The sequence below is a fragment of the Mercurialis annua genome, linkage group LG1-X (assembly GCF_937616625.2).
Source record: "Mercurialis annua linkage group LG1-X, ddMerAnnu1.2, whole genome shotgun sequence".
Classification (NCBI taxonomy): Eukaryota; Viridiplantae; Streptophyta; class Magnoliopsida; order Malpighiales; family Euphorbiaceae; genus Mercurialis; species Mercurialis annua.
The window spans coordinates 54,565,883-54,583,435 of NC_065570.1; the positions used below are offsets into that span (position 1 = coordinate 54,565,883).

The window sequence follows — 17,553 nt, forward strand, 5'->3', positions numbered from 1 at the left end:
TAAAAAGCCAATTGTAAAAAAAAAGGATAATTTTTTAAATTTTTGCCATTTTGTATAAAAAACACCCTGCATCACTCTTACGTTAAAAAGTGAAAAACACTCTTTTATTAGGATAGGAACAAATTTAACAAGACTCCTTATTTTTGTTTTGTTATTCAAATTGACATTTAAAGATTTTCAGATTTTAATTATTTTTTATAATTTTAAAAGTTCAAATATTATATTAACTTTTTGAAAAACATCAGGAACCGTTTAGAAATTTTTTCCACTTAAACCTACATACCCAAATCAACACATCTTCTTCTTCATTTTCCGCCTCCGCCGTTCGGTTTCTTCTTCTCCATCTCCGGCACCGCCTCTGCTCCTCCGTCGCTGTTCCAATCGTCTCTGCCATCGCCTCATCGTCGTCTATTCTTTTTGCTGCTAATGCTTAATGATAGAGTTAATCTTCGTGTTCTTGTTGAGGTTGGTGCTTAGATCTGTCTTCTCCTTGTGTTCATGTAAATCATTGTTCCCTCTTTAATTCTTAACATTTTGTAATTTCGGTATTGGTTTGCGTTGGGTTTGTTCAAATTGCAATTTCTTGTTATGGATTCTTTTCTTTCCATTTTAATATTAATGATTTCCAGTTCATTTTCTGCCATTTTTCATTTTGCAATATAATTTTCTTTTAAAATTAACTTTGCATTCTGATGCTTGTTGTTTTTCCAATCCCGTTTCTTCTCCACCGGTGCTGCTTCTCCGCCGGTGTTGCTGCTCTTTTCTTGAAGAAGGAGGTTAAAATTATAAGGGTTAATTGTGGTTAATTAGTGATAATTAGGATTAGTTAAGGATATTTGGGTTTTGAATAATAAGGTTTAATTATAATTAATTAGTTATCCCACTCTATTTTTTTAAGAGCAAATTACTTTGAGGTTCCTGAGGTATATTATAATTAACAATTTGGTACCTCAGTTTCAATTCCGTTAGTTATTAGACCCTTCCGTTAATTTCGACATTTATTTTCAAACGATTTGGAACCCCATTTTTAATTTCGTAAACGATTTGGTCTCACTTTTAATTTTATTAAATGATTTAATACCTCACTTTTAAACGATTTGATACCTCATTTAACTTCCGTTTAGTCCCGCAAATTAACGGAAGTGTTTTTTAGTTAAGAGAAATAAAACTGAAGGACCATTAAGTATACTTTTGAAACAAAAGATACCAAACTGTTAATTATGGAATAACTCAGGAACCTAAATGTAATTTGCTTTTTTTTTTAATCATGGGGTGTTTTTAATCCGGTTTGGCAAAAGTCTGAATTTTTGCCCCTTTTTTTAGTCAACTCTTTTAATACTCCGTGTCAAGTTAAAACCAATAGAAAACAAGCTCAGTGCTAATTGTTATTAGTACCTGCACAATAGAAAACCCGTCTGCCATCTAGTCATCTGCTAATATTGGCACCGTGCTAATTGCTATTAGTACTTGCACAATAATCCACAAGAAAACGTCAGTTCTATGCAATTAGGTGAGTTCCGTTCTTATAAATGTTAATTCATTTTGTAAAGTTTGTGTATGTTATTCTGATTTACTTAATAATTTAATGTATATTTGAATTTGTTGTTGACTAATTTTTTACTAACTGATTTTTTGATTTAAGCTTTAGATTCATTGTATATTATCTATAAAATCTTAAAAGATAAGATTTTTTATAATAAATACGACTGGGAAATGGTAGCATAAAATGTTTTTTTTTATGCTGATCTATCAATTTTTTGGAATATTAGCAGGCTTCTTTTTCCTATAGTATTTTGCTAGCTGGGACTCCCAATTCTAACTGATTTTGTGATTAGTTTGACTTACTTTTAGTACATTAGCATATCTTCCAGATTTCCCACCTTTTCTTTCATTGGATCATAAGATGAGATCTATTTTTAACACTATGTTTGCATTGAGGGTAGAGCGTGGTTGAGGAGGGTTTGTAAAGTTCAACCTATGCGATTAGTGTCATTCTTTGTGCCATTGTAGTCATACAATAACTTCAAACTTTTGTCCTTGTGCAGTATTGCTTCTTCCTAGAATGTTTGCCGTGAGCTGATGATCTTTGATGTTCTAAGAGAAAGTAGATTCAGTGAAACTTCTAGGCAAACCTTTGCTCGATCCCTTCTTGGAATTGGTAGTCTCTGGCAATTTAGAATTTTTAAAGCTATGAGAGAAATCAAAGTTAAAGGTTCTTCTGGCTTGTGTAATCTTGCATCTGATGGAGAATCTCATATCCAGCAATTGTCATCAGTAGATGAAGAACAGAAGTGCTCATCTTCAAGTGTCCAATACACCCCTGAAATTGAAAAGAAGTATGTGCATCATGTTTATGATGCTATTGCACCCCACTTTAGTTCAACTAGGTTTGCTAAGTGGCCAAAGGTTGCAACCTTTTTGAATTCTTTGCCTTCGGGATCTCTCATATTGGATGCGGGATGTGGAAATGGGAAATACTTGGGTTTAAATCCTAATTGCTATTTTATAGGATGCGATATAAGTGCATCGCTTATTAAAATTTGTGCAGAGAGAGGACATGAAGTTTTTGTTGGGGATGCAGTTAATCTTGCTTATCGAACTGGTTTTGCGGACGCTGCGATTTCCATAGCTGTATTACATCACTTGAGTACAGAGAGTAGGAGGAAGAAGGCTATTGAGGAATTAGTCCGAGTTGTCAGAAAGGGTGGTCTGGTACTGATAACTGTTTGGGCTGTAGAACAGGAAGATGGATCTTTGGTTGCCAAATGGACTCCGCTATCCCAAAAGTATGTCGAAGAGTGGATAGGCGCAGGCAGCCCTCGGGTCCGAAGCCCTTCAGCCGTCACTTTGGAAAGCATATCAGAAACAGAGGAGAATATTTTCAAAGAGCATATTAGAGATTCAGAGGAGAATGCAGATGGCAACTTCACGAAAAATATGGATGTAACTGAAAATAATTTCGCAGTTGATGAAAATGAAAGAAATGCAAAAAATCAGCAGGAATATTTCGTCCCTTGGCATTTACCATATCATCGTGCAGAAATCAGTGGTGCCTCTGCGGGGGCTCTCGCTAGTGGTCTGGCGAAAAAAGATGATAAAAAGGGAGCTGTAGTGTATAACAGATACTACCATGTCTTCAGTGAAGGTGAACTTGAAAGGTATGCTTTGAACAGAGAGTTTGTCGTTATTGATGTTTTTCTAACTTTGCAACATGTAATTTTTGATCCATTCAATTTCATATCATTGACCTATTTCTGTGTTTTTTATTCTCTGGCGGTTTAATTAGCTTTGCCAATTCCTGCTTTTGGTTAGAAATCCTTTTGAGCTTTTCTCTTTATTTTTGGGTATGTTTCATAAAATAATCCTTCTAGCTTTGCTTGTTTTATATAACTTCTACAGGTTAGTAACTGGAATGAAGGATGCAGTAGTAGTTGATCGATTTTTTGACAAATCAAACTGGTGTATCATTCTTGAGAAAACTTCATGAAAAACTGCGGAACCGACGAGGGAAACGAGGAATGCTTTCAGTTCCGGCTCTTCGCATCATGGAATGATTTAGTGGTGATGAAGTCTGACAAGCATGCTCGATAGAGTGTTCTGGGCTTTGTCCACATGCTTTCCTGAAAGGAGGTCCTCGTCTATCCTCATAGTGTTGTTGTGCTTCTGTTGTGTACAACCCAATCCGCACATTGAAAACAAGTTACAGGCAGCCTCACCACCTATATTGGTAGATTTGATGTTTCTATGAAGGTGATTAGTTAGCAAGTGGAGTTGTTGGCATGAATGTTTGAGTTGAATTGAATTCAAATGATCGATGCTTAAAAATACAATGATACTCCTAGTCATCCTTTTTTTTTCTCCCTTGTTCCTTTTTAGTATTTTTTTTGGCCTTTATTTATATTTTGTGCGTTGGTTAGTTCAGTGTTTATGTTTTCTGTTGAATTGATTATGATAAAGAAGGCTATCCAGGCACATTTGTATCGCCATGTCAATAGAAGTTGTGTTTGTATAATATATTACATCAGGTAGTTGTTTATGTATTTTCTCAAGATAACAATATGACTTTTAAATCTTGTCAATGTTAAACATGAATTATCAATTTTTTTACAATTTAGAACACCGAGCAATTTTCTAATTGGAAAAAATGCTAATGTGGACATCAAATTATAAGCTATGACTCTTCAGTTTTGAACATGAAATTAATCTTAATGTAATAGTTACATATAAAATGCTATCAAAAAAGACCTGCTCAAAATCAAAGAAAGCACAAAGCAATTATAAGTTAACAACGATAAAACTAGACATTCAGATAGTAATTTGCCATTTTTTTCAAAATATATTGAAATTTCCTCATTGGGTAATGAATTTTGTGTGAAGGGAATTGTAAAAATCTACACAGTTTACAAGAAAAGCCAAAACTAAGGCTACAAGTTCAAACCCCAATCATAAGTCTGGTACTGCACCTTTAATTGACCATTGGCGAGTAACTCCAGCAATAATTCAGAGTTGGTAGGCTCCAGGTAGTTTGATGCATGCTTCAGTACCTCTACCTCATTCTTGCCGAAATCCATGCTAAACCTGCACATCACATAAGGACATAGCATTAATCTCAAGCAATACTTGTACAGTTTTCTGAGAAAAACACTCCTAATACACTTTCATTTACATAAACACTCCTGAATGAAATTAACCAAATTCGAATTCTCTAATTTCTCTTCACTGAACCTTAGCCAAAATATATACAAACTTTTGAGAATTCACAACAATAACCAAACCAAATTAACTAAACCAAACTAACTTTTTTGATTTGGTTCAGTCAGTTAATTCGGTTAAATACCAGAAATGTCCCGTTTTAACATGGTAATCCAGAAAACAGAAGAACTGCATATCCTGCGAAAGAACTTACCATTTAAGGATCTTGCTGACATGTGCAACCTTGGCATTCACATCAATGACAAGCCCTCCACCTCTTAGGAAACAGCGGGCTGCTTCCAACAACTCTTTGTCAACATTTCCAGGTGAGTAGCACTTAAGTGCAGGTCCAGAACGAGTACCATTAACAAGTGCAAAGTGAATTAGAGGCTCCGGATAGGGAAGAGCTGCCTGATAAAGAATACGAATCGAGTATGAGATAACTATAATTCGAAACTTTTTCATGTCTGTGTAACCTATTGGATAGCCCTTTTCTCCCCAAGTAAAAGAGCAAAACTATAATGGCTAAATATTACATGATGGATTATGGAAAAAGAAGACATTTAAGTCACAACATAAGCCTTTATCCACCAATACTAAGATAATGTGAATAAAGCACGTATTAAAAGAAGATAAAAACAATGGTCCCATGAATAATTTACTTATGAGGTACCGTAGATTTATTAATCAAGACCAGGTACTAGTTTTCAGTCAAAGACGAAACTTAAATAAAAGATCTTAGTCTGACCAGATCTTAGCCCGACTCTATGAGTCCTTTGCTTTTCCGCTTATGTTAAATTTTAATGCTTCCAATATATGAAATAATAATTAGACTGGACAAATAGGTTAAAATTGAATTCATGTAGTATGGAAAAATAAAACTACCGCTGTTGCTTATTGCTAACAGAACAGGGAACTACTAATGCCAAATAAATCAATGTTCATAATTATGACCTTTAACAAAGGGCGATTCCTGTTTCCTTCCCATGAAAGTATTGCTAAAGTCAGCTTTTCCACATCAAATAAAATACAATGATTCATTACACGATATTTCATGAATGTGTCTAAAGTTTGCAGAGGAAGTATAACCAACATCCTGTTACCCCTCTTATCCCCAGCCACGGGCCCACAACAAACAAAAAGAAAAGAAACAGAAAACAGAGAAAAAAGGCACTGCCAGAAAACATAGCCAACAAAAACTTCTGCCACTGCTTGTGGCAGTAACCTATCCATGTATTATGCATATAAATAAACATAAATCAAGAAAATGCTAGACTCTTAACTTTAACATTCGAGAAAAATAAACAGATATACCTTGCAACGTTTATCATTCACACCAAATGGTTTCATTAGATTGTATGGTGGTCGCTGGTTGGCCCTCAAAATGCCATTTTGGATAGCTGAAAGTGAGAATGTACACCCACCAATTACATACTTGAAGTCTCCAAAAAACTTCCTTCGTTCCAAAGCACCATTTGGGTAGCCTAAAACTAATATTGCATGAATGACCATTAGATTGTGGAGATTAATAAAGAAAGCAAGCTTCTCTTCCCTTGGTAAATCATGAAATTCCACCCTTTGGAGCTCTTGAATTATCCTCAAGTATCTACAAATACGCCTCCGTCAATAGAGATAGCATACTGGATAAAGAAACATTCATAATGCTACCAAAGTACCGATCAATTTTAGAGAAAGAAAATGCATCAAACCTTGCAAATTCTTCACTTCCATGAATACTTCTGTAGTCAATATGCTTTCCATCTTCCGATGTGTAGGCTTCATTTATTGCAAAAAATACAAATCTGAGTCTCGATGCAATTTCTGTTATGGGTTTAGGCTTGGCCTCAATTATACCCACAGGAATGTTGTGACATTGAGATGACACGATCGGATCATCATCCAAAAACCAGTACAAGTGGTTACCATCCTCAAAGAGATTTTCACTATAGTTTTAGTAATCACAAAACACAAAAGTAGCAAAAAGTAATCAATCAAGATATTGTATAAGTATATAATTTTAAAAACATAAAGTAAGAACTTTGAGTATTTTTTAAGGAACTCACTCAAGAACATGTCGGAAAAAAAGTTTGCTAGCTAGCTTTCGTCCAAATTCGATGGCCTGTTCAGAACAAGGACAAGAAAAAACATAAGAATAATATCACATCTCAATATTTCAAACATCTTTAAGCAGATGCGTAAAGCAATTGGCCCTTTATGCCAAGCAGACCAAACAATGAGACTTAAAAATTTGCTACTTTCAAAAAACTAGCAAGCTTTTGTGCTAAAGATGTCTCAAATACGAAAAACAAAAAAAGAAACAAAACATACGCCTTCAAAACAAAAAAAGAAACAAAACATACGTCTTCCCTCTCCAAGTACTGGTCTTCTGATAAGAATTCTATAGCCTCTGAACCTAGAAAGCAGCCGGTGAACCTTCGCATTTTGTAAAACCGATCCTTAACAACTATGGTTTCTTTCATTTTCCGCACAATAAGAGCTAATTCATCAAAAGACCCGCTAGTTGACACATCATCTTCACCAGAAAGTGGCGGCAGAGGAGCCTCATGTCCTGGTGCTTCAGTAATTAAATAATCAATCTTCTCTTGAAGTTTACCAGACTCATCCAAGCCCTTAAGCTCACTCAACCCTCCGATCACAACCTCATTAAAAAATACTTTAGGAACAGCAGAAGACCCAGTAAACTTTTCTAGCTCTTGCTTTCTACTAGGATATACATCAATATTAATTTCAACATATCTAAGCCTTTTATGGTACAAAAATAGTCTAACATCCTTACAGTTTTGACATCCTAACCGTGTATACAGTATTATTCTTCCTTTCATGACCATCGGTTCTGGTGGTTCTTCAACGCGTTCCACCCCTTGTTCAGCCCTGTCTTCTACATCAGCATTACGAGAAGCCATAATATAGCTAAGAGGATTCCATGCAGATTTATCTCCTGGCTTTTGGGAAACATCTGCAGTTTCTCTATCATTTGCAAAATCTGAAGACCCCTTGTCTTCATCAGAAGGAAACGGCTCAATTCCATCTTTTTTCCCAGAGAGGACATGCAAAAAACCAGTGACAGCAACTACACCTTTATTCTTGACATAGTCCCGAAAAGTCATAGCCTTCTCAGGCCTAGCAGATCCATCGGTTTCCTGATCAGCATCTGCAGAATGCGAAGATGTAGTCCTGCTAGCTTCAACCACAGGGACCTCTGTGCCACCAAAAATAGGATTCTTCTTCTCCACATCACCAGATAGTTCACCTGGAGTTTGCTTCCCTCCTTCAGGTTTGCGGTCAAGACTCTTTACCTCATCTACTTCGTCACTCAGGCCAACTTGTTGCAAAATGAAATTGTTCATGTTATCTCCTTCAATTTTAGAAACATCCCCACCCTCATCCATCCTGCTAATGTTATTGTTAACACTATCATGCGATACATCTCCTTCACTTTTAAGCAGCAAGCCATAATCATTGTCAACATTTTCACCACTATAAAATTTATCATTATCCTTAGCCATTTCAGAATCATCCTCGCTAATATTTATAGATTTTACTTCCTCCGACTGGTCCTTCTGATCATTTTTCTGAACATCCACAACAGACTGCCCTAGCTTTTCAGAACTTGGAGAATCACTTGTATTATTTTTCTCCATTAATACCTCTTTTTCCACAACAATACCAACATATACTCTTGAATAAAGCTCAACAAAGCATTTCCCAAACAAATAAATCCCCTTACTCCAAAAAGATCAATACAAGAATATTAGAAACCTGAAGAAGTGAAAACGAAAGTTTAAACAATAAATATCTAAAAAAATAAGTCAAGTTCAAACTTCAAACACAAAGCAAGATTATTTTAATCATGTGATAATTATTGATTGGTCATGCAAAATGCAGTAAGCAAAATAGCATTCAGAATTCAGACACTAGATTGGAAGTTGTACAGCGATAGATCAAAGGTGATAAGTGAATACCAACACATTCAACCAAGTTCAATGCAACAACATCAATTTCAGCCTAAAAGGACATAATATTATCCAAAGGGGGTGAAGGAAATGAAAAGGCAAAATACAACAAAAAGAAAAATATGAACATTCGACAAATTTAAAACTCTACTAAACCTCTAATGATTTTCTGATAAACCTCTCATATTGATCAATTGGAGATCCTGGATCGCAATTGCATCAGTTATCGGTCTTAGTCATGATCAAACTACTTGTTGTTCCAGTCAACAAGAAGACTAGTACAAACAAGAAAAAATAACTTCATTATTAGGTTTTTCCAATAAGGCATGGATTAAAAGACAAATTTGTGAACCACTAACTGAAAATAGCACGCCAAGCCAAGAAAGATGATCTAATTGACCAAAGAAATATATAAAATAAAGAAAATTCTATAATTCTCAATTAGCACAGAACAAATCAGGTCAACTAAAACAAACATTGATTTCACTAATTCTTGATTATTACTATTGCTACTATTTTGCGTGTTTTTCATAAAACTAAAATTAAACAAAATGAGATTAAAATAATAACAAAAATCGAGTAGCTTACCAGCCGGATCTAAAGATATAGCAAATGACTTTCGGATTGAATTGAAAGAGCAAAGGATCGTTATGTGGATTCTTCTTCTTATTTCATTTCACAGAGGAAGAAGCGGGAAGTCCGTGGGTTGATAAAAGGAAATTAATCTGGCTAATTTGCGCTCACAGTCCCTCAACTTCCTTCTCTTCCATCATGGTCCTTTTAATAATGTACTACAAACAATAACATTCCTCTATTTTTATTTTACTACATCCAATATCTCTACATTTAATTTTACTCTATTTCCAATGACATTTCAATAAATTAAAAACCTTCACAAATAACAAAAGTATTTTTTTAATCTACATAAAGTCATATTCTATATTAAATCATGTACCGTCACATCAGTGCCATGTCGGAAAATAATGGGCTGATGCGACACCATATGGTCTTAAAATGTGATATACCGTGATGTGTATTCAAAAATAATTTTAATAAATTATGATTTGTATATTGATATGTGTAACAGAAAAAAACTAAATTCATAGTTTGGAAAAGTTTTGGTACCAAATGGACTATAAATCCTCCTACAAATTATATTTCCATTATTATTTACATCAATTTCCTACAAATGGGAGTGTTTATCTAACTTCAAAATATTTGTTTCCTCCTCATCTCTCCCGAAGACAAAAATATTAGTACAAGTTTACAATAATGCCCGTAAACTGCAAATGCAGTTTACTAAGACCGCAAACAATACTCGGATGAAGACTCTGCATTCCAATCTACATCACCACATGAACTCATCACTGAAGTATAGATGTAATTATCCACTTCAATGCCCTCTGCCTCCATACGATACATAAGCTTTAAAGCCTCTCGGCAGAATCCGTTCCTTGCGTAACTCAAAATCATCGTCTTCCACGCAATTAAGTTCCGCTCTGGCATGCTGTCGAAAACTTGAATTGCATCTGATAAATGTCCGCATTTGGAATACATGTATATTAAGGCACTGCCGACGAACACATTGGATGAGGCAGGGGTCTTATTGGCAAATGAGTGAATCAATTTTCCTTGTAGAACAGTTTCAAGATTAGCACAAGCTTTTAGAGCTGATGAATATGTATATTCATTAGGTTCTACGCCTTCCTCCATCATTTCTTTCAAAAACTCGAGAGCTTCAGATTCATACCCGAGACCTGCACAACCAGAAATCATGGCAGTCCACGATACAACATTCTTAAATGGCATCTGTTCAAGGACCTTTGAAGCAACATCAAACTCCCCACATTTGCAGTAGAACCACACAAGAGTGCTTCCTAAATACACATTTGATTGAACCCCATTCTTGATAATTTGTGCATGAACTTCTTTCCCGGTAAGTGAAGCTGAGATTGAGCCGCAGGCCCTAAGAACGCTCACAACAGTAAAATTGTTAGAAATAATCTTCCGTCTCTTCATCACTCGAAAGAGACATAAGGCTTCTTCACCAAGCCCTTGCCTAGCATACCCTGCTATAATAGAAGTCCATGTAACCGTATTTCTATTCCTCATTCCAATAAACACTTTTCTAGAATCTATCATCTCCCCACATTTCGCATACATATCCACTAAAGCGCTTCCGATAAAAATATCATGTTTATACATCCTCTTAACTATGGCACCATGTAATTGTCTCCCAAACTTTAACACCTTCTTTTCTCCACAAGCCTTTAAAACTGCACATACCGTAAACTCATTAGGCGAAAATCCATCACTCAGCATTTGCGAAAACATCCTAAAAGCCTCCTCTGCATGTCCCTGTTGCGAGCAAGCACTAACCAAGCTTGTCCAACAAACCACATCCTTTTCCATCATCCGATCAAAAATAAAAAAGGCGCTTTTCAAGTCGCCACATTGAGCATAAAACGAAACAATAGCACTATCCAAAATTAAATTCCTCCATTTACCCTTTACAACACAGGCATGTATTTGACTCCCGAGCTTAAAATCACACCTTTTACCGCACAAATTCAGCACACACACAAAAGTCCTACTATTCCCTGCAATCCCACTATCTACAAACTCACTAAACAACCTCAAAGCTTCATCATCCAACCCAAAACCAACATACCCATTAATCATAGCAGTCCAACTAACAACATTTCGTTCAGGCATTTCATCAAACACCTTCCGCGCCTCATTTAATTCCCCTAGTTTCACATACCTGCTAATCAAATTGTTATTTACATAAGTACTAGAATTCTTCAAACACTTTAAAACAACCGCGTGCACTCTTTTTACATCCTTTACGCTATAACAGGACCGAAGCCAAAGCGCAAGCAGACTGTAATTAGTAGAACCAGTTGAGCATTGTGCATCCAGCGAATCAGCATCTGGGTATGAATCAAACTTGGTTAAATAGCACAAATTTGAAGTTCTTCGTGAATGGGTATCGTTCTTGTAAGAGAAGGAATGTATTTTTGTTGTAGTTGTTGGTTGGTTCTTGATTATTGTTTTTGAAGTGAATTTGGGTTTTGAAGATTGTACAAGAGACGGTTGGTGAAATAAAGTAGCAATATCCAATGACAGACACGTTAATGATAGCATTTGCTCGACTAATTCAGAAATTTTCACAGCCAAAGACGAAAACAGAGGTTCAGGTATGGTGGGCAGCCAGATATTTGAGAGCCTTTTAATTTTAGCGCTAAATTTTTTTAGTTTTAAACTCAATAAAATGACTCATTTGTCATTTCTGGTTGCTTTCATTTTCAGCTTAATACGACATCGTATCGACATAAACCCAAGCTGTGTCTAAAACCTTCCTCTGAAACCCTTTTCTTAGCCTAATTTGTGTAGTGAAATTGAAGCTGGTAAATTTTCAGATGGAGTTAGCTTCTGTGACTTTCAACAACTGTTGCTCTTTATCATTTAGAGCTCAGTCTCCATCTCCATCTTTCATTAGATATTCAAATCTTAATTTATCTCCTAAATTCAAAGGTAATTCTAATTCTCTCTTTATGAACTGGGTTTTCTTTATACTTAACAAAGATTTTATCTTTTCTTCAAAGTTTCTATTTTTATTACTGTGTTTTCATGGAGATTTATCAAAGCTATGAACTTTATGACCTTGTTAACAGTTATTGCTACTAGCCAGCCAAAATTTTATGTATCTGCTTTCGCTGGTGGTGCAACTGAAGTATCTAGTGACAGAAAAGGAGAGCCGTTGATAGTTTCTGATGATGAGAACATGGTTAAAGTATGTAATAAGCTTATCGGGACATTCATGATTGATAAGCCTACACCAACTGATTGGAGAAGATTGCTTGCTTTTAGTAAAGAATGGGATAATATTCGGCCTCATTTCTATAAGCGTTGCCAAGAACGAGCTGACAGTGAGAATGATCCTGGAATGAAGCATAAGTTGCTCAAGTTTGCAAGGAAGTTGAGAGAGGTAAAAAAATTATAATTCAAGATTGATGAAATTGTATTTCTTGTTGTTGTTGATGGTGATGAAGTTGTTATCGGTTGATGTGTGGAATTCTATTCAACAGATAGATGAAGATGTTCAAAGACATAATGAACTTATTGAAGTGATCAAGAAGGCTCCTTCAAATATTAGTGAAGTTGTTGCTAGGCGTAGGAAAGATTTCACAAAGGAATTTTTTGTGCATGTTTTTACTGTTGCACAATCATATCATGACGATCCAACTGAACAAAATGGTGAGGCTGAATTCTGCCCTTTTGATGATGTTTTGATTTATTTTGATTTATAGAAATGAAATTATTGTGATAAGACTGCATTGCAATGATTAGACTTCTTTGATGTAATTAAGAATTCATTATTATTTTATACTCGATACATAAAACTACTCCCTATTTTTTGTGTATCAATGCCTGCTCTATAGATCCAGAAATGAGATGAGTTAGTTGTAAACACATATTAGTGAAAATGAGAGATGGTTAGTATGCAAAAATATATAAGGACATTCCGATGCTTACCAATGAACTCAAACTACATCTATCCAATTTTAAAAAAATAGTTTCATGCCTTATTTTGACAAGTTCATCGCCTGTAACTTAGTTGAATCCTGTAGTAGTATTTATTTGGCTGGCATGTTTTGGTAACTTTCTTTTGATCCACTACTAAATGAGATATGACTTGGGAGAAATCCTTCATTGTGGGAATATCTTCACATCTTAAAGTTGCCTTCACTTCTAAATTTGTGTATGGTACTGACAATATTTCTTATTTATGCGTTATAAGCATTGGCAAAGCTCGGAAATGATTGTGTGGAAGCTGTTCAAGCCTATGATAGTGCAACAGAAAGCATGGAAGCTTTGCAAGCTGCAGAGTTGAAGTTGCAAGATATCGTCAATTCTCCCTCTTTAGATGCTGCTTGCAGGAAGATAGATGACTTAGCTGCCAAAAATCAACTCGATTCATCTTTGGTTTTGATGATCACAAAAGCTTGGTCGGCTGCTAAAGAGTCCAACATGACAAAAGATGAGGTAAGCAATTGCCGTCTCAAAACATGACACGCCTGATAACTACAAAGGCACTGTATGTGGCTGAAAATATGTGCTAAATCAAAATGATAAATTTCCAACTTCATTTAATATTTTTTTTTTTGCGCCTTTTGAAAGAATAATATGGTCACATACTCACATAGCGTTTCCACGATAGATGACTATAGGAGAGTTCTGTTGATTTAGTCATCTCATAGTTGTGCTATGCGAAATTAGTCAAATTTATGAAGCAGTAATGAATATGATTCATAATCACTGATGCTTTCCCCTCCGTCAACAATGACGCATAAGCTAAATGAAAATCTTGTGTAAGTATGATGCAAAAAGAATGTGCATACTGTATCTTTGGGCTAACAAAGCCTGCAAGTCATTTAATAATTAATGTATAAATATTTATTTCAGTGGCTCCCTGGCATTGGTACTACCCTATTTCCCAGCCATAAAAATCCATAAATGAAAAAAACAAGAAAAAAAAAGGTTATTATTCCTAAACATATCAGAGTGAGGAAAGAGCAAAAATCATCTTATTACTTCTGTTTTTTTTTTTTTTGCTGTGCTGCAGGTAAAGGATATACTGTATCATCTATACAAGACAGCAGTGGGCAATCTGCAGAGAGTTGTGCCGAAGGATATTAGAATACTAAAGCATCTCCTTAAAATTGAGGATCCTGAGGAGTTACTATGTTCGTTAAAAGATGCATTTACCCCAGGGGATGAACTTGAAGGACAGGATGTAGACTGCCTATACACGTATGAATACGAATTTCTTTTTTATTCATGTTTCAGCTATCATAATACGATATCAAATCGCCCAAACGTGTAGTATCAAGGCTGCCATCATTATGTTAGCATATTTCATGATTAAGCAAAATGAAGAATTCTATGTATAGGCTAGATTTCTTTATATAAAGACTAGATCCTTTTAACATAAGTCTTTGCCTCAGAATTGTTTCGTTAATCTGCTATGTCGATTATTTTTGTTTAATAAATTTATGCTTCTCTTGTTGTAGTACCCCAGAAAAGCTACACACGTGGATAAAGGCTGTTGTAGATGCTTATAATTCTAGTCAGGAAGGCACTCTAATACGAGAGGCTAGGGACCTATTGAATCCGAACGTCATCAAAAAGCTCGAGGAACTGAAGAAGCTAATTCAAGACAATTTCATGTGATAAAGAGGTACAATTACTTAGCATCCACAAAATTGTTGTCATGAAAGTGAACCATTAGGGTTATTCATAGGTTGTAAATTATATGTTCTGAGACTTCTCATTTTTATGTACAAATGGCTTATCCTTAGTATGCATACCACGTTTTATATGAAAGTGCTTGTTCACACTGTCCTGTTCCTTGTTGTTTTCCCAGTTCATATCTCTATTCCATCAATACTTTTGTATACCTCTATGGTGTCTGAATTGAATATTTGAATATGTAAAATCCCATAACAGATTCTGATACTGTATAAATCTGTGAAATGGTCACTAGCAAAGCAGAAGAAAATAATTCAAAGCAGAAGAAATATTAATTTGATGAAGGTATCTTCTTTTTTTCTAATATTTACAGAAGCTAGAATGAAGCTGAGCTCGTCCGCCGAAGCTGGTATCTGGTTGTAGGAATTTGACAAGACAATTGAAGCATCTCCTGTTCCTGCTAAAACCATAATATCATATAAAAGCTATAGATCTAATTGCCACCTTTTAATTGTTTCCACAAGAAAATAAAGAAAATGTTTATAGTACCTTCAGCTTCTTGAGGCTGCTGTTTGTTTTCTGCAACTGAAACACTTCATGCTCCAAGCGATTTGTATAAGCCTATCAATATAACAAACAAATTTTGTCAGTTATTAACTCGATTACTTGAATTGTGTAGGATCGTGCTGTAAGAAAATTGACCTGCTTTCTTGCTCTGGATCTTGCAGCAGACTCGCGATTCTTGATCATCCGTTTCTGTCTCCTTTCAATCGTCTTCTCCATTATATCGTCAGAATACCGCCGTTTCTTTTCAGCAGCTGCTTGCGGCTCTGTTGCTGGCATTGGATGGTCATAGTGAGCTGATCATCAGTATATCCAACATCAATAACCGGGTTCTCATAAACGGATTCCGATACATGAAAATCGGAATTCAACTGCTGCTCCTGAGCTGCCATCGGCAGCTGCAACCAATCTGCTTGTTGAGAAACCATACCCATCGGATCTATAGCCATAAGCGGCGGATGACTACTACTAATCATCGCATTTTGATTTCCGATGTTGATCACGCCAGCTCGAACCAAGAAATCCTCAAGTGAAGTGTCACTGAGCTTTTGTTGAATCGATTGGCTATCCATGTGGTTTACGTGTTTTAAATTCTCGATTTCCTTCCAAACATCGTCGACAGGTTTCTTACTCAACGCTCCTCCGTTATTCAACTCGAAATTCCCAAGAAAGAGAGGAGACGTCGATGAGGATGAAGAACACGAAGACGAAGGATTAACATTTTGTAAAACGTGAGCTTCTTCAACAGAAATCATATTTTTCATAAATTCATCAAATTTAATTGCACCCAAAGGCTTCCCTATATTTCCTAACTGATCAAAGCTGACATTACAAGGAAACTCTCGATTAGGCGACACCATTGTTGTAAGGAGTCATTCAAGAAATTAAGAAAGCCAGTAGCCCAATATTGTCGTAACTACAAATAATGAAGGGATCTGGTGGTGGACTTAAAGCGGAGTGAGAGTGATTAAAAAGAAGATGGGTTTTATTTAATAAGTAATCTCAACTGACTAGAAACGATCAAGGAGAAATGGGTGGATTCCCAAGATGCTAAATTTAGATGATTCAGAAATAAATATATAAAAAAAAATTCTCAACTGAAAGCTGATTTTGATGCTAAAACTGGGGGATTTTAGAGAGGGAAAGTTACCCGAAATGCCCAAATGCTCATTTCTTTCACATTTTCTTTTTTCTGCTTCTTCTTTGTTTCTTGTTGCCTGCCTACTTCTGTTGCATTGCACACTATCAAATGGTAGTTAAAATCGTTATTCATGGCGGGTACTTCAGTCCTGGCCTTTTTCATAAGCCCAAGTTGTTTATGGGTTCTTCATTTTCAAGGGCTATTTTTAGAAGTTCTGTTTTGGAATATGAAAATGCATATGCAAATATGTTAAATGTGAAAATATAAAAATAAGACTGATATTTTGAAAAAAATTACACTAAGAAAAATATTATGTTTTTAATTCTTTTTTTTTAATATGAATATGTTGGATCAACCGATAAGTTATAACTCAAATGGTATAAGTGTTGGCAAATTGCTAGGTCATGGGATCAACTCTTCCCACAAACACTCTCCCTCTCCGATTATCAGAAAAAACATTGGATCAAATATGATTAAGATTTCTAATTAATTATTTTTGCATTGATTGCTACTCCAAAAATCTCACATTTTGTTAATTAGTGACTCGGTAATTGACTCCTTCCCGCTTGTCGTGAATGACATGCAAACACAAAGACATCTAGAGCATTGTTTGAATTAAAAAAATATTGATTTAAAACTATAACATTTCACCATTTGAATTGAATATAAACTCAACGATTTACAGAAATGATATCAGATTATAAAATATTATAATAATTCATCATTCATAAAAAAATTTGATGAATTTAGACTTACACATCTAACATATGAATAAAAAAATATATTAGAAGATGATGTATTTTTTAATTCTTTTATGGATTTTCGTGATATTTTATTGAAACAAACAATTAATATCATTAGAACTTTATAAAATTTATAAAATTAATAAATTTTGATCGTCTAATTTGTTGAATATTAAGTGTGATG

General features: G+C 35.1%; 4 protein-coding genes and 1 pseudogene across 10 annotated transcripts; 2 read left to right on the forward strand and 3 right to left on the reverse strand.

The window, feature by feature from the left end:
• Nucleotides 1-271: 271 nt before the first annotated feature.
• Nucleotides 272-4,012, forward strand: LOC126664937 (tRNA (carboxymethyluridine(34)-5-O)-methyltransferase). 3 transcript variants are annotated; one of them, XM_050357574.2, is made up of 4 exons: nt 272-465; nt 1,324-1,510; nt 2,046-3,158; nt 3,400-4,012. In XM_050357574.2, the coding sequence occupies exons 3-4, from the start codon at nt 2,080-2,082 to the stop codon at nt 3,485-3,487; spliced, it is 1,167 nt and encodes a 388-aa protein (XP_050213531.1). In that variant the 5' UTR covers nt 272-465; nt 1,324-1,510; nt 2,046-2,079; the 3' UTR covers nt 3,488-4,012. The 3 variants fall into 3 exon arrangements, with proteins under 3 accessions (XP_050213531.1, XP_055959952.1, XP_050213530.1); XM_056103977.1 differs by lacking the exon at nt 1,324-1,510 and having other exon boundaries at nt 272-500; XM_050357573.1 differs by lacking the exon at nt 1,324-1,510 and having other exon boundaries at nt 273-465.
• A 292-nt stretch (nt 4,013-4,304) lies between these two features.
• Nucleotides 4,305-9,362, reverse strand: LOC126672499 (uncharacterized). Of its 2 annotated transcripts, XM_050367174.1 has the most exons (8): nt 9,255-9,350; nt 8,823-8,941; nt 7,053-8,472; nt 6,756-6,811; nt 6,402-6,635; nt 6,007-6,298; nt 4,907-5,103; nt 4,305-4,578 (listed from the first exon to the last, which is right to left on the reverse strand). In XM_050367174.1, exons 3-8 carry the CDS (start codon nt 8,352-8,354, stop codon nt 4,425-4,427), a joined length of 2,235 nt encoding a protein of 744 aa, XP_050223131.1. In that variant the 5' UTR covers nt 8,355-8,472; nt 8,823-8,941; nt 9,255-9,350; the 3' UTR covers nt 4,305-4,424. The 2 variants fall into 2 exon arrangements, with proteins under 2 accessions (XP_050223131.1, XP_050222611.1); XM_050366654.2 differs by lacking the exon at nt 8,823-8,941 and having other exon boundaries at nt 9,255-9,362.
• Nucleotides 9,363-9,745: 383 nt separating this feature from the next.
• LOC126673686 (pentatricopeptide repeat-containing protein At4g18520, chloroplastic) lies at nt 9,746-11,927 on the reverse strand. The gene has a single exon (XM_050368296.2). It carries the CDS (start codon nt 11,811-11,813, stop codon nt 9,966-9,968), a length of 1,848 nt encoding a protein of 615 aa, XP_050224253.1. The 5' UTR covers nt 11,814-11,927; the 3' UTR covers nt 9,746-9,965.
• Nucleotides 11,928-11,993: 66 nt separating this feature from the next.
• On the forward strand, nt 11,994-16,271 carry LOC126674527 (uncharacterized protein At4g37920). 4 transcript variants are annotated; one of them, XM_050371085.2, is made up of 7 exons: nt 11,994-12,203; nt 12,344-12,657; nt 12,758-12,926; nt 13,471-13,715; nt 14,296-14,483; nt 14,744-14,910; nt 15,601-16,271. In XM_050371085.2, exons 1-6 carry the CDS (start codon nt 12,089-12,091, stop codon nt 14,901-14,903), a joined length of 1,191 nt encoding a protein of 396 aa, XP_050227042.1. In that variant the 5' UTR covers nt 11,994-12,088; the 3' UTR covers nt 14,904-14,910; nt 15,601-16,271. The 4 variants fall into 4 exon arrangements, with proteins under 4 accessions (XP_050227042.1, XP_050226342.1, XP_050225980.1 ...); XM_050370385.2 differs by having other exon boundaries at nt 15,650-16,271; XM_050370023.2 differs by lacking the exon at nt 15,601-16,271 and adding an exon at nt 15,295-15,574.
• Nucleotides 15,162-16,732, reverse strand: LOC126677302 (ABSCISIC ACID-INSENSITIVE 5-like protein 5; annotated as a pseudogene).
• Between the last annotated feature and the right edge of the window lie 821 nt (nt 16,733-17,553).